This window comes from Epinephelus moara, chromosome 14 (assembly GCF_006386435.1).
Source record: "Epinephelus moara isolate mb chromosome 14, YSFRI_EMoa_1.0, whole genome shotgun sequence".
NCBI lineage: Eukaryota > Metazoa > Chordata > Actinopteri > Perciformes > Serranidae > Epinephelus > Epinephelus moara.
In genome coordinates, this window is record NC_065519.1 from 17,571,491 (window position 1) to 17,585,783 (window position 14,293).

A 14,293-nucleotide genomic window follows, 5' to 3' on the forward strand; every position below is an offset into this window, starting at 1 on the left:
TGTTGGAAGAGTGAGACATAACCTGAGTTCCACCCAAACACTTTCACAAAGCAGAGTACCAAAATGACACCACAGCAGCTTTCATAATGCCGTAATTGATTTGTGGAAATGGGGCAATCTGACTCAAAACTCATGTCCTATTTCCTCTTCACAGCATGAGTCAGGAAGTGAAAGGCCTGAGGCAGAAAGGCATCACTCCAGACCTCTACTGGTGTTTTACCAGCTTTAATCAGAGCAGCGCTCTAATATAACTGAAAAAAGGCATAAAACGTATTCTATGCAATTAGCAGTACAGCAAGTGGGCTATTCCTTTCTTAGTGTCTAATGTCCCCTAAACCCAAAGGCTCACACTAATCCCCCACAAGCACACATGCGTGGAGACCACAGGAAGTCAGTGGTCAGTGTCACAGTCACTAGAGTCAGCTCAGTGGAACTAAACTGCTTAATCTCTGGATGGGAGGAAGGTGTCGATGACGCTCCTACGGCCTGTGAGTCGGCCTGGGAGCTGGAGAGATGAGGAGGAGGCTTTGAATGAAGGCGGATGATAAGAGGTTAAAAGAAGAGATGTTTACACGGCATACTGAATAGATTAATATCACACACCACTACAACCTACAGTAAGCTAATTTGCAATGCCTGATGGTGTGATGAGTTACATAAAGGATTGTAAGGGGAAACTAATCCCTGTGAAATGTAACAAGGGATCAACAGCGAACACGGCTGGATTTCGGGGCTAATTAAAGGCTGTGACACAAGGCTGCAGGGAGGGGGGTGACTCGGGAGGTTTCTGTCACTACTGCCGGTCAGTTCAACTTGTCTGGTGTTTGTTTGTGTGTGTGCTGATATTCCCCCTCAGGTGTTTGAGTGTGTGTAGTTGAGAAATGCAGAACCTGCGATATATTGATTTACACCACAACAAACTACTGAAGCTTGTGTGTAAACACCTGAAGATGTTCAGATCTTTATCTTGATTCCTACTTGAGCTAAGTAGTCTTGTCATGGCTCATTGGCTGTGACCTACAGTGACTGTCAGTGGGTGTGCTATCTAGCAGTCACAGCACAGACTATTTTCTGATGGGGGTCACGCCAGTCGCAATACAAAGATGTGCAACTTAAAATGAATGTGGGCCAGGGCCAATGGCCCCTTCCTACCTTCTACGCCCCTAGCTCTGGTACTTTTTCTTTAGTCTCTATATACAGACTCTACATTCAGTGAATGTAGAGTCTGTAGGCAAACCCCGGAGATCTTGCCTCCGGAAGAAGAGCGGAAGAGCCCTGGTTTCCAGTTGTAGGCTGTTTGTAGTCTGCGTGATATTGACCAATCATGTTTGAGCCGGCTGCAGTTGTTGCCAGGTTAAACGGTCCGTGTGGTGAACTAACAAGGCGGAACATAATTGGCGTCACTCCAAACTCTGAATCCATCGCAATGGTTCAGCATATTTACTTATAAATATAAACAGAAGTCGGAAACGGAAATTCGCCTCCTCCGCCCAAATCAAACCGGAATGCCAAAAAATCGGGGTTCTGCCCCCAGAGGCTGTATCGCCGTCTGGTGGAAGTCAGACGTCGAATACAGCCGATGGGTTTCCGAGAATGCTTTTTCTTAGACTACTCCATGGAGGTATAAAGCGGTGGTTCGCAACCGGTGGATCACGGTCCAAAAGTGGGTCACGGATCCGTTCTGAATGACCAAAAGCTACTTGACAGAGACAGCAAACTAGCTCAACGACATGGCCAAACCCAAGTATGATGCCGAATATATTAAACTGTGTGGACCTTGAACTCATGACGAAGGCAGGGCCCTATTTATTCCTCTGAAAGTTGTTCAGTGACGCAAGAAGCCAAAAGAGTTTGACCTCCTAGGTGTGAAGTGACCCAGATCTTCTACATCATTGGGCCCATAAAGCAAGAGCACTATAGATTTTCATGAGCCAAGCGGCTAACTTCCAGTTTAGCGCTCCGCTAACTTAAATGGGGATAAAATTATTTAATTGTGTGGCTCTTCTAGACCTTCTAACGGTTACTGGACCAAATGGATCAAATTCTGACAGTGATACCAGTCATTTCATGGGGTTATGGCGCTAAAAATATATATCCACTGATTTACAGATGTCCCTTTCGCAATGTAAGTCTATGGGAAAAAGTCTTTTTAAGCCCAATGGCATCACATGGTGTACCAAGAAACCGTAATTCTACTGTTTGGCCACTATGAAAGTTGGCTTCAAGACCTGCTGCACTTCCCCGCAGACCTGAACTACGCCCATCTTCAAACTGAGCCTTCATTTTGATCTGAACTAAACATCTGTAAAGTTTTATGACTGACAAATTGTGTCTACAAACAGACAACAGTAAAATACTCAAAACAACTTCTGTATGTCACCACAATAGGTTTCAACAGGACCACATTTTGCCATGCTGACGTACATGCAAATACATACTCAGACATGGTGAAAACAATACCAGCCGTTGTGACACTGTCATGGCTGGTAATGCATTGAACACGGACATTCTAAACAGAGCATCATTACAATACAATACAAAATCATAAATTACAAAGGAGGTGAAGCTGTAACCTTCCTCAGGCCAACTGCTAATGTCACCATCAACATATTATTAGTGCAAACAGACGTGGGTGAATGCATCTGAAAAGGGATTTAGGGTTAATTTAAGCCATGAGGAGGAGTTTGTTTTCCCATAACACAATAAGAAAGTCAAGGCAATCATAAGAAAGAGTTTTAAGACTACAGCCATACTAGTAGCTTAGTGAGGGTGCACAGAGTCACAGTGATGCTTTGAGCTAAATATCAGCATGCTAACATGCTCACTATGGCAATGCTAACATGCTAATGTTTAGCAGGTATAATAGTTGCCATGTTTACCATCATTAGTGTAGTGTGTTAGCATGCTAATATTTGCTAATTAGTGCTAATAACAAAGCAGGCTAGGCAAGAGGGTTCCTGGATCAAACCCTACACCTCAGGGTGACAGAGCCCTTTTGTTCTCCCCGTGTCAGGGTGGGTTTTCTCTGGGTACTCCGGCTTCCTCCCACAGCCCAAAGACAGGTTAGGATAATTGACTCTAAATTGGCCGTAAGTGTGAATATGAGCATGAACGGTTGTCTGTCTCGATGTGTTAGCCCTGTGATAGTCTGGCGACCTGTCCAGGGTGTACCAGGATTCACAGTTGAAAGTGTTACTAACACTGAAACAACGGTTAAAACCACAGTAAATCTCATATCACTTTGCCAGATCCATGTTGTAAGTGTGATCTAGCAGTGGAGGTAACAGCAGCTGAGTTTTAAATCTTGTTGCCACCCCACCCTCGACCACACACCATCACTTCTCCTTTTGCCTCATTAGTAACACCTCTGTCTTTCTAGCTTCTCACCATTGCTTTTCAGACAGAAGGTAAATTTACGGCAACATCCACACCTCTCGGTTTCTGTTGTATTTGGAGCCACGCCACCGGAGGCTTCCCCACAACAGAACAACCTGTTCTGCATTTCTCTTAAGCAGGAAATGGCACATTGATGTGTGCGATGTGGGCGACAGGTACACTTCTGCCCTGGAACATATGCTTACAACCACAAACACATGCACGCAAAATCACTGTCTGGTTTAAATGAGGCTGTTAAACAAAAGTCATAACATCTAGGGGTGTGAACAAAATCTGTTCCATTCCCGTCTGCTTTAAAGTGCATATAAGATTATGATTTATTTCCACACACACATGGATATTAAGCATATGACACTTATAAAGCATATGATGCCTTTAGCCACTGTTTCATTGCTGAGGCAGAGACACAAGAGAAGAGGAAATGGGATGACTGCGTGAGATGAGGAGCTGTGGGTTGGACGTTTAGTCCCGACAGCCTCCAGCATGTTCACGCTGCCTTCTATTTATTTCTGTCTCGATACGATATAAACTAAAATACGTCCCTTGGAAAAAGCTGCTACTGTTTTTGAAGGAATGCCTCAGGTTTTGCGACACCAGATGTATGAATATGTAATATCAGACAGTACAGTTACAGAACAATTGAAGCAAATGCAGCTCTGGTTTTTTTTTTAGCAATATCATTCCACTTACAACTAAAATTTTTTTTTTGTTTGGGCCTTTATGAGCAGCTCTGTGCCCAAACAACAGCACAAAAGTTCATAACACAGACCAACATTCAAGACTGACCTTTTATTCCCTTCATTGTAGCGACAGTAGTTACATATTAGCCACAGTTTCACTGCACACATCAATAAACAGCAGACAATCCCATGCAGCACGTCCTGCACTGAGATTCAACTTATCACGGTCATAACTCTGAAAAAACACCTGAAATGTTTCAACAACAGCGCCTGCAGCATCGCCACAAGAGGTGAGAAGCCTTCATTGTGTTGCCTTCTGCCGTACTGTAAAGCAACATGCATCAATATCCCTTGATAAGAAGAAAGGCCTAGTGTTGTGTTGTGAAAGCTGGTGTGTGGCTTGATCAGGCGCTGAGCTAACTTTACAGCCGCGTTCTGTGCCTGAAAGCTGTTCTCTCTCTATAGTTGTCTAGGAAACAAAGACAAGCTATTATGTGGGTGTAACACTGAAAAAAAAAAAAGTGGACAACAAGAATGCACGCAGGCATGCATGGACACACATGCACAAAAAGGCTGAAACTATGGCACAAAGATGCAAGAACGCAGACAGTTGATTAAACACAATTAATCAGATTTTTTAGACTTTCTTTTTTGTGTTATAAATCAAAAGCTTAAGTCAAGTAAAGCTCTCTCATGTACTGTCTGTCTCTGCCTGTGTGTTTACATGCTTGGTCTTGCACAAGTGGGTATTTCCTATTTGCCACCAGGTCACAGACTTGCTATAAAAAGACAGCGGGTAGATCTCTTTTACACCTGCTCCTTATGTTTCCATCCAAATCTTACAACGCTGTCCATGCTTGTCCTTGCCTTAACAGCTCCTCTCAGAATGGGGTTTTTCTTTCCTCTCTTTGTCAGCACCATAAAAATAAGTTATTATGGTCATTTTCTTCCGACAGGTCACATGGATGAGGCCCTTTCTTAATTTCTAGCTCGCTGTTTTAGCACAGTCCCTTTGAAATTCAAGCTTTTAACAAGTCTTTCAATAGCAGATAAATATTCATCATTGATTATTGTGCATCAATAGAGCAGTTTTTAGTGTATTGTGCTCTGTTTTGATATCTTTCCGGTCAAAGAAAAGCATTGCATAACCAAAATATAACCTTTTAAACAAACAGTCATAGATTTGTCTCAGTAGCTCCCAGTTCTTCAAATGTAACATAAATGTTAAAATGACTTTTAGGCAAAGGTTCTTCCATTTTAAAAAGTTAGATTTAGTGACAGAAATGTGCTCACGTACCTTAACGTAACGCTTCCAAATTCATTTTTGCTCCCACAGAGCCCTCTTTTTTCCTCCCTGTCTCTCTTTCCCTCTCTCGCCTGGACTTTGCTTGCTGCTCGGCTGGTTCAAAGCAGACTGAGCGTGTGTACGCTGCGAAACTCTGACTTGACAACTCCACTGTGGGATCCCAAAAACACCAGCTGACTAGCTGACCCTGATCGCCCTTGGGGTGTGAAAACACACACAGACAAACAGGAAATAAGAGACTTTTCTTTGGTATGAGGGATGTGGTGTAGCTTCTGTGGAAGCAGTTCCACAGAAAGTGACGTCATGATGAGGCTGCGGACACCTGACAGCACGTCAAAAATCTCACGGGGTGGGGGGCTGGGGGAATATCACGGGCCTCAATTAGCCAGGGGTGCATTTCATGACCCTGCAAGTCTGACTGTGTGCAATGGTCAATGCGTCACTGATGATGGTATAGACACACACAGGAGCTTATGTAACGTGACACAGCTGCACAGTACATGCAAGTATTCTTCTGCAAAGCCTGTGCCTGCAGCTTTATAATGCTACGATGACAGCTTTACTGACGTGATGTGACCTGTCGTTTTCTTTTGTCTGTTAAACAGGAGCGAACTCTTCTCAGCTGTCCAAAACTGACCTTTTAGCTCACCTGCCAAGGCTGTATGAATAACAACAAAACACCTGCCACAGCAGGTCCTGTGCAGGTTTCTAATACTATTACTGCTGTACCTGACTCAAAATTATGTCAGTCGAATCGGATCTAGCTCTTCAATATGAATATTCAACTATTCGGTCTTATTTTTTCCACATATTTTGAACAAGGTTGTTCACATACTATAGTACAGTAGTTTCCACCTGGTGCAGCCACAGGGTCCAGATTTCTCCTCAGTCATTAGTTCAAGGTCCACACAGTTTAATACATCCAGCATCATACTTGCATTTAGCCATGTCATCAAGCTATATTGCTACTCTGACAAGTAGCTGTCTGTTAGTCACTTACTCCACAGCAGGAAACAGCACCTCAAAATAAAAGTTTTTTCAAACTCAACACATTTGTGAGTCACTTGTGGTCCATTCAGAATGGACTCCCAACCCTCTTTTGGACTGCGACCCACCAGTTGGGAACCACTGATATAGTACAGAAGCCAAGTTAGCCCACAGAGCTAATGCGTGCTAACTATGCTGAGACTGTGTCGTATTAGGTTGCTGTGAGCCGTAAATTTACCACTTCTCAACAGAGGATAGAATATAATGGTATCTTGAAGCCAAGCCACTCTTCCTCCAGCAGCCTCTGTCTCACTCAGACTGACCATGGGTCTTGGCATGGATGTATAAAAAAGACCTGAATACAGCATCTGAGGCGGGGTCCCGGTTATTTCTATGAAAGTTGCTCAGTGGTGCATAAAGCCAAAAAAGTTTGTCTTCTGTGTATAAAACTACCCAAATCATCCACTCTTCTGCATTGTTGGGCCCATAGAGGAAGTGCAGTAGAGACTTTCAATGTCTGAGCATCTAACTTCTGGTTTAGCCTTCTGCTTAGAATTTTATTCCAAGCTGTCTTTGATCACAAGACCATGACAACAGCCATCCTTGAACTTGTCTCACTGTGCAACGCAGGACCATAGTTTTAGAGCCACAACCAAAAATATCGCCACATTTCTTTCACAATGGTCATCTTTCGTCTGGGACAGCCAAAATCTTTCAGTGTATACCAGGCTTTAGTGAATGGGAAAAAGTCTTTTGGGGCCCAATGGCATCATGTGACGACCCAGAAATTGTAATTCCACGGTTTTGCGACAATGCCAAATTGGCTTAAAAGCCCAGCATTGCTCCTGGGGGCTTGAGTCTGGGTCTGCAGCATACTTCTGGGGACCGAAATGTACTTAGAAATACACTGCACACTGACTGACGAAAACAAAAAAAAAGGCTGCACGACTTGAGGAACCTCAGTTGACAAAGGGTGAGCCGTGATGCCAATCCAGCTGTGCCATGGGATTTTGTGATAACCAGACATTGTTATTCAGCTGGGCCTAGACAAAAAGTTGTGAATGAATTTTTAATTGACTGTATCAGTATGTTGTGTGCAATCATTTCCTACGCGGAAAATCTAATTTAATCTAATCTAATCTCTCTAATTTAAAACACCTTCACAGGGGACCTATTTGTCGTCTTTTGCACGTAGAAATTAGAAGTGTGTGACACATCAAAAGCCCTGATTGGCAGCCAGTGTGAGGGATGATAACAATTAAAAGGAGAAATCTGTGAGCGGGACAATGGATCGCTTTATTGTACGGAGCAAATTACAACAAAGCACCAGCAAAGATGACCTACCACCGTCAGTAGACAGTATCATAAAAGCTACCTGTCTTCTATCTTCTTCTTTTTAATTGTCTTATGTCATGATAGAAGTGATAACACATGTTATAGAAGCGATTGTGCACAGATAAACATACAGGTGTGCCTTGAGATTTTGGCTTGCCCTTTGGTGTGCCTTGGGCACAAAACGTTTGACAACCACTGGACTAAGGGGTCTCTGACTGATGATTTGAATCTTGAACCTTCAGAGTGCAGCCCTGATTGATATGAAAGTACTTCATTTTCAGTGTTATTTTGTGAATGAAATTAGCTACTGTTTGGTAATTAAAAAATTCTATCTTCACTCAAAGAGTAAAGACAGGAAGTCTAAAAAATGAGCCCAACTGTTTCTAGTTCAATGACTACTTCACATGACACTGAACTAACTGGACAACATACTCTCGGTACAAAACTACTCACCTTTTAAACACCTGCGAGCACAAACACACAATGCGCACCAAAGTTCAAAAACAGGAATTGAGCAAACAATAGCCACACATTACCGAACGATGATCCAACTCTAAGAGGCACCGGCGACAAAAGCAGTGAGGGATTTAACTTACTAATCACTCACTCATTCAGGGCCAAGCCAACAATGAATGAAAACAACAGTCAAGAGGCCCAAATCTGATTCACTACGTGCGGCAAAAACATCCTATCACAGCCGACAAGCTTAATAACTCTCTGAAATCCATACTTCCTTCCTGCCCCTCTGGTCTGTAAGAATAATGTTACTGTTACTGAACACCGACACACAGACTGCAAGTCTCATTTATCTCAGGCTAAATCTGGTTCAAGCCAACCCTGTATGGTTGGTACAGAGCTCGAATAATGCTTGAATGATCCCAGAAAAACAGAGCATCCAAAAAAAATCTACACAGACTTATTTCTACTTTTAAATTATAACCAACAAGCAAAAAACAGTGACGTACATGAGCGTAGGCTTGACCCATTCTTAGCAGTTCAGCAAAGTACAAAAGCAGCAAAAGAAGCATCACCTTGTGGGGAATTATCCAATCAGCGAGGTGAGAGCTGTACCTGTCGTGCTGGGCAGGCGTCCAAAGCTGGATATAGAGCGCTATATATAAACTCCTCTAAATACTGAGCCTCCTCTTTCACCCACAGTTCCTCTGCACCTCTGACTGCCTCCTTACCTCTCTCTAATTATCTCTCATTCTGCTGCTATCTCTGTAGCTCTGTCTTCTTTTTGTCTTCTCCTCTGCTTCACTGCTGTCAGGCCACTTATCTCTAATGTCACCACCTTCCACAGTTAATAGTCTCTCTCTGCCTGCTGTTCATTCAGCGACATGCGCTCCCCCAGGAGTCAGAAGTCATTTAAGAGCCGGTGCAATCCCTCCCTCAGTCTCCTCCTCCTGTCTCTGCCTTCCCCTTTGCTTCCCGCTCTGCCCTTCCCTCCCTCCCTTCCTCCCTCCCTCCCTTAGGCCTTACAACATATCCAGGCCTGTTCCTACTGTTACCTGTGAACTCTTTTCTCACCCTCTTTACATTCATTCACTTATAAATATTCTTTCTCCTCCCTTTTCTTTCACACATTTCACACTACCGTGAAGGAGTAAACAACAACAAACTCCAGCACCTCCTCTTTGGCAGTCCTTCCGAACCTAAGCCTCTTCAAGGTACAGCCGCCTCCAAATATGCCAGGAATGTAAAGATAAAGAATTCATTACTCGAGCTAAGCCGAGGAGCAGGGGGTGTGTGTGTGCTTCTGTTTTTCTAGCTGCTTTTTAAGGGGTGATTTTAAAAAAGAAATCACACAACAGGTTGTAGTTCCTCTTTGGAAGTTTAGTGTGCACGACAATACCACTAGAAACATGGTTATATATGTGTGCTTCCTCTTAAGATAAAACACTGCATGTTTCCATGAACATCATGAACACGTGCAGTAACGTGACATCAGGTTTGCATCAAAGAGAAACGTTCTTTGAGTTTTACTCCCAAAAGGCAGCCATTTGATGGACAGAGTATGAGAATATAAATGTAGTTCAAAGTTACTCAAGAGCTTTATGCACTTGACTGCTTAAAGGCGTAGTGTATAAGACTTGGGGGGATTTAGTGGCATCTAGAGGTGAGGACTGCACATTGCAACCAGCTGAAACCTCTCCTGGTTAGAATTCCTTCAGTGTTCAGGAGGTTTTTACTGGGAGCGGAATTATACACATATGTTGCTTTCTCTCGAAAACAAACACACCAGGTGATTTAAACCGGTAAAAACACCAAATAAAGCAGTTTATGTTACAGATCTAGATTTTTCTGACACTGTTTTTCGCAGATGGGCTGCACAGCACCTGCTAATGCAGGATTTATACTTCTGCGTTGAATCGACGGCATACCTACAGTGTTTGCTGACATGCACCTCCCCAGAAATGTAACTACATGTTGCAGCTACGCAAACCTCTTGTCTATTTTTGTAAGCTGAAACCATTTCCCTCAGTGGAAACAAAGCTTTTATTTGCTTTAATTTCACAGATAATAAACAATAAATTGTGAAGACAATAAAGCCTCTACAAAAAAGCATTTTAAGGATTTATCCTGGCTTCATATGAGTAGGGGAAAAGTCCGCTAGCTGCTAGGCTAATTTATACAATGTAAAATGACATAGCCTTGTGCTAATAACGTTAGCACGTTATATTTGTTTGGAAAACGTGTTTAGTATGAGACAGTTGTTTTGTCAGTGAACCCTGTGAGTTGTAACGGAGCCGAATTTTGAAACGTCACCTTTGTTTAATATTGCTGTTGTCCCTGACTTCATATGAGTGGAGGAAAAGTCTGCTAGCTGCTAGGTTAATTTATACAATGTAAAATGCCATAGGCTTGTGCTAAAAACATTAGCATGTTGTATTTGTGGGGAAAATGTGTCCAGATAAAGACAAGTCCTTTGTCTGTGAATGCTGCGAGTTATAGTGAAGCTGATTTGTGAACTTGTGTTTGAAATTGTCTCTATTAAGTCACGTTTAATGTTATTTCGGGTGTGTTTTGAAAAAACTAAACTTTACAGCACTTCACAGAAACCCCCCGCCGAATATTGTTTTGGAGGTGTAACTGCAGAGTGACACAGACACACCACCGCACAAGTATAAATGCTCACAACGGTGCCGGCCACATGTATAGGCTACGGCGTAGGCTCCGCATAGAGCTGCCGCACAAGTATAAATCCAGCAAAATGTGTGCTCAGTTTTTCTCTCTGATAGTTTAAGATCCAAACAGGAGGTTTTTATTGGGAGCCGAAATATCTGCAGAGGCCTCTTCAACTTAATAACAAATGGACCTGGTGATTTAAACCAGTAGAAACAATGAATAAAGCAGTTTCACATTTTCCTGACACTGTCACATCACGGAGGGACTGCTATCTACAGTGGCCAACATAAAAACATAAATGGCCCTATCTAGAGCCAATGTTTGATTTGTCATTTCTAGGCTACTGTAGAAACATGGCACTGCAACATGGTGAACTCCATGGATGATGACCTGCTCTATGTAGATATAAATGACTCATTCAAAGATAACAAAAACACAACAATTCTTTTTTTCAGATGATTATACACACACAAAAAATACTGCCAATCGCTGCCCTTAAATCCTACACACTGGACCTTCAAAGCCATAAATGGACCAACCTTGTGGACAATGTCTCCCAGCTCTCTGCAGTAGCTGAATATATCCTTGCTGGTGGTGTATCCACTGAGCTGGGAAAACTGATACCTGGCAAGACAGGGATTACATTTCAAAGTAAGTCTGGGCAGAGACTGGAAGGATTTGCTGCAAGCAAGAACAATGATTTAATTTCACACAGGTAATTAAGAGGAACAAAGACAAATTAAGGATCTTAGAAAGTCAAACAAAGAGAAAATGAAAGCAGGCAAACAGAGAGGGGAGAACTTAACAGGTATCAGGTTTCTCTACAAGGCAATACAGCAACTCAGTGCACACACCAAAGGCTGCTCCTCTAAATGATTTAACCCACAGTCATCTTTTTTTTACATAAAACCTACAGCAACAAAAACCCAAACTATTTTTACATGACACAGCAGAGAACATTTTCTGGGTAAAAAATAACTGCAGAATAAAATAGAATTTCGAGTACTGTATATATAACGGTTAGATAACTCCCTCTTTACAGACCTGTTGAGCAGAGAGAAGAGTCCTTTGGCAGAGGTGATGAGCTCCACAACAACCTGCAGAACGCCAGGAGGCAGCTTGATGACGCTGCGTCCGTCGTAGCTGTTAAGGCGCCAGCGGCCCTGAATGCCCATCTGGAGGGTGTGAGCAACTGCACGCAGCTTCTCTGTCAGACTGCGTAGGTTCTCACCACCCATACCGTACGTCTGGAGAGCACATACACAGGTTAAAGGTCTAATCCACTCCTGAAATACTCCCACACTGTTATACATAATCTGATGTTTAATGCATGACTTCCCCTTTTTCCAACACCTCTAAGGGATCTAGTGTTTAAGAAGCTTCTTATTGTGATTTCGAAAATGGGCCTCTACTGTATGTTGCATATCACTCCCCCTCATTTCCTGTGACCACTCTACTGTTCATTTTTGAATAAAATGTCCCAAAAGTGCAAAAAAAAAAACCTTTCACAGAATCTTATTTCAATGCAACTGTGAGTTTTGCAGCCGGGAGGGGGGGGGAGAAAGCAATCTGGATATTGACTGAAATGTATATTGAATTAAGAGCAAGAGAGCACTTTGTTCTTGTTTACAGAGTCACAGCTCAGTAAAAGCTCTGCTTCTCACACAAGAGACAGTATTTCTTGATGCAAAGTATTCTTGACTTGACAGTCGGCGTTGCTTCCTCTTCTGTCTGAGACCAGACATCAGACCTTTAAATGCACTCCCAATGCTGATAGGAAGAAAAAGCTTCTGCTATCGAGCTACATTACAGTTAGCCTAAAAAGAAAATGACATAGACGTACATGTAGACAACCTATATCACAATATATGTAACTTTATAGCGTGATATTGATGTATACAGTATATCAATGTGACTTTCTGTGAAATCTATTGAGAAACTGAGGAAAACACACACAAGAATGTCTGTTTTTGGCTAACACAGCAAATATCTTGTAACTCAAAGTTAAAAAAACCCACAACTTTGCCACAAAACAAACACAGAGTTTGCATGTTCTCCCCGTGTCAGCGTGGGTTTTCTCTGGGTACTCCAGCTTCCTCCCACAATCCAAAGGCATGCAGGTTAGTTGGTGACTCTAAATTGTCCATAGGTGTGAATGTGAGCATGAATGGTTGTCTGTCTCTATGTGTCAGCCCTGTGATAGTCTGGTGACCTGTCCAGGGTGTACCCCACCTCTCACCCAGTGTCAGCTGGGATAGGCTCCAGCCCCCCCGCGACACCTAACAGGATAAGCGGTTACAGAAAATGAATGAATGAATGAATGTTTTTGTAAGTGTTATTTGGGGCGACCATTTTAAAAATATGATCTCCTGTATATCAAAGTGAATGACTACTCTCCAGTTGCCAATTTGTTAATGGGCAATGTTAATTATTGTTTGTTTTAGTTTTTAAATGGTGATTTATGGATTATGGAGTTTTTACTGCTTTTAATTTACATTGAAAATGGAATATGAACATTCTGAGTCAGTGCTCCTCTTGCATTAAGGGAGCAAAATCTTTGATTGAAAACAGCAGCAACTAAAGTTTAGACAAAAGAAACAGCATCCCCCATGTTGTAGAATACACACAGTTCACCTGTAGTTTGTGCCCATATATATATTTTTTTTCTGTTTTTAGTGGTGAGCGCGCAGAACTTAAACTTTCCCATGTGTCAAGCGTGTAGGAGAAAAGCGGGATTTACACCTTATGTCGTAGCCTGACACGCACCTTTCCAGAAATGTAACTACGCGTCGAGGTGACGCAGACTTCCTATCTATTTTTATAAGCTGAAACCATTTCCCTCAGTGGAAACAAAGCTTTTATTACTTAAATTATACAGATAAGAAACAATAAATTGTAGGGTTGGGAACGATTAACCGATACGACCGGATATCCGGTTTGACAAGCGAGAGATACGGCTGCGTCGGTAGCAGCCTCCTCAATCGATACGTTTCGGCCACGAATCCTTAGATGAATCGATTGTAGAGTCATGGATCGGGTATCGCGAGACTAGCAATCGGTTGACTGGCTTTAACAGTTTGCATCTCTAAAACAACGCGAGAGCCAGCGGCATGCTCCGTAGCAGGCATTACTGACAACGATAATGGATGTAAACATCAGCGCCAGCTTGACCGGTGGAGCTGAGGAACAAAAGCTAATGCTAGTTGGATAACCCAGGGAGCAGCCAAGCCGCAGCAGAAACTAAAGGCGAATCCTGCTGGTTGTGGGTTGAACGGGGGGTCACAGACACAGACAGAAATACGTATTCCTGTCAAATACGGCGGCCATAGTGCTCCGGGGCGCAAGATAGCGGCTTACCGGCGACCGAGAAGCCCGGTTCCAGGTCCAAGAAGTCTTCGTCGGTGTCATGACTGCCCAAAAATACCTGAACAGCCGAGCCGTGGCAGCACACAGGTATGTG

General features: G+C 42.8%; 1 protein-coding gene across 1 annotated transcript in view; it reads right to left on the bottom strand.

Annotated features, from left to right (window-relative positions):
* cnksr1 (connector enhancer of kinase suppressor of Ras 1) overlaps positions 1-14,293 on the bottom strand; it is a 44,991-nt gene that overhangs the window by 24,245 nt on the left and 6,453 nt on the right. Inside the window, exons 3-4 of the mRNA XM_050062608.1 lie at positions 11,878-12,080; positions 11,373-11,457 (exon numbers count right to left, since the gene is read on the bottom strand). Of these exons, the coding sequence (XP_049918565.1) occupies positions 11,373-11,457; positions 11,878-12,080 (288 nt within the window). The remainder of the gene's footprint in view (positions 1-11,372; positions 11,458-11,877; positions 12,081-14,293) is intronic.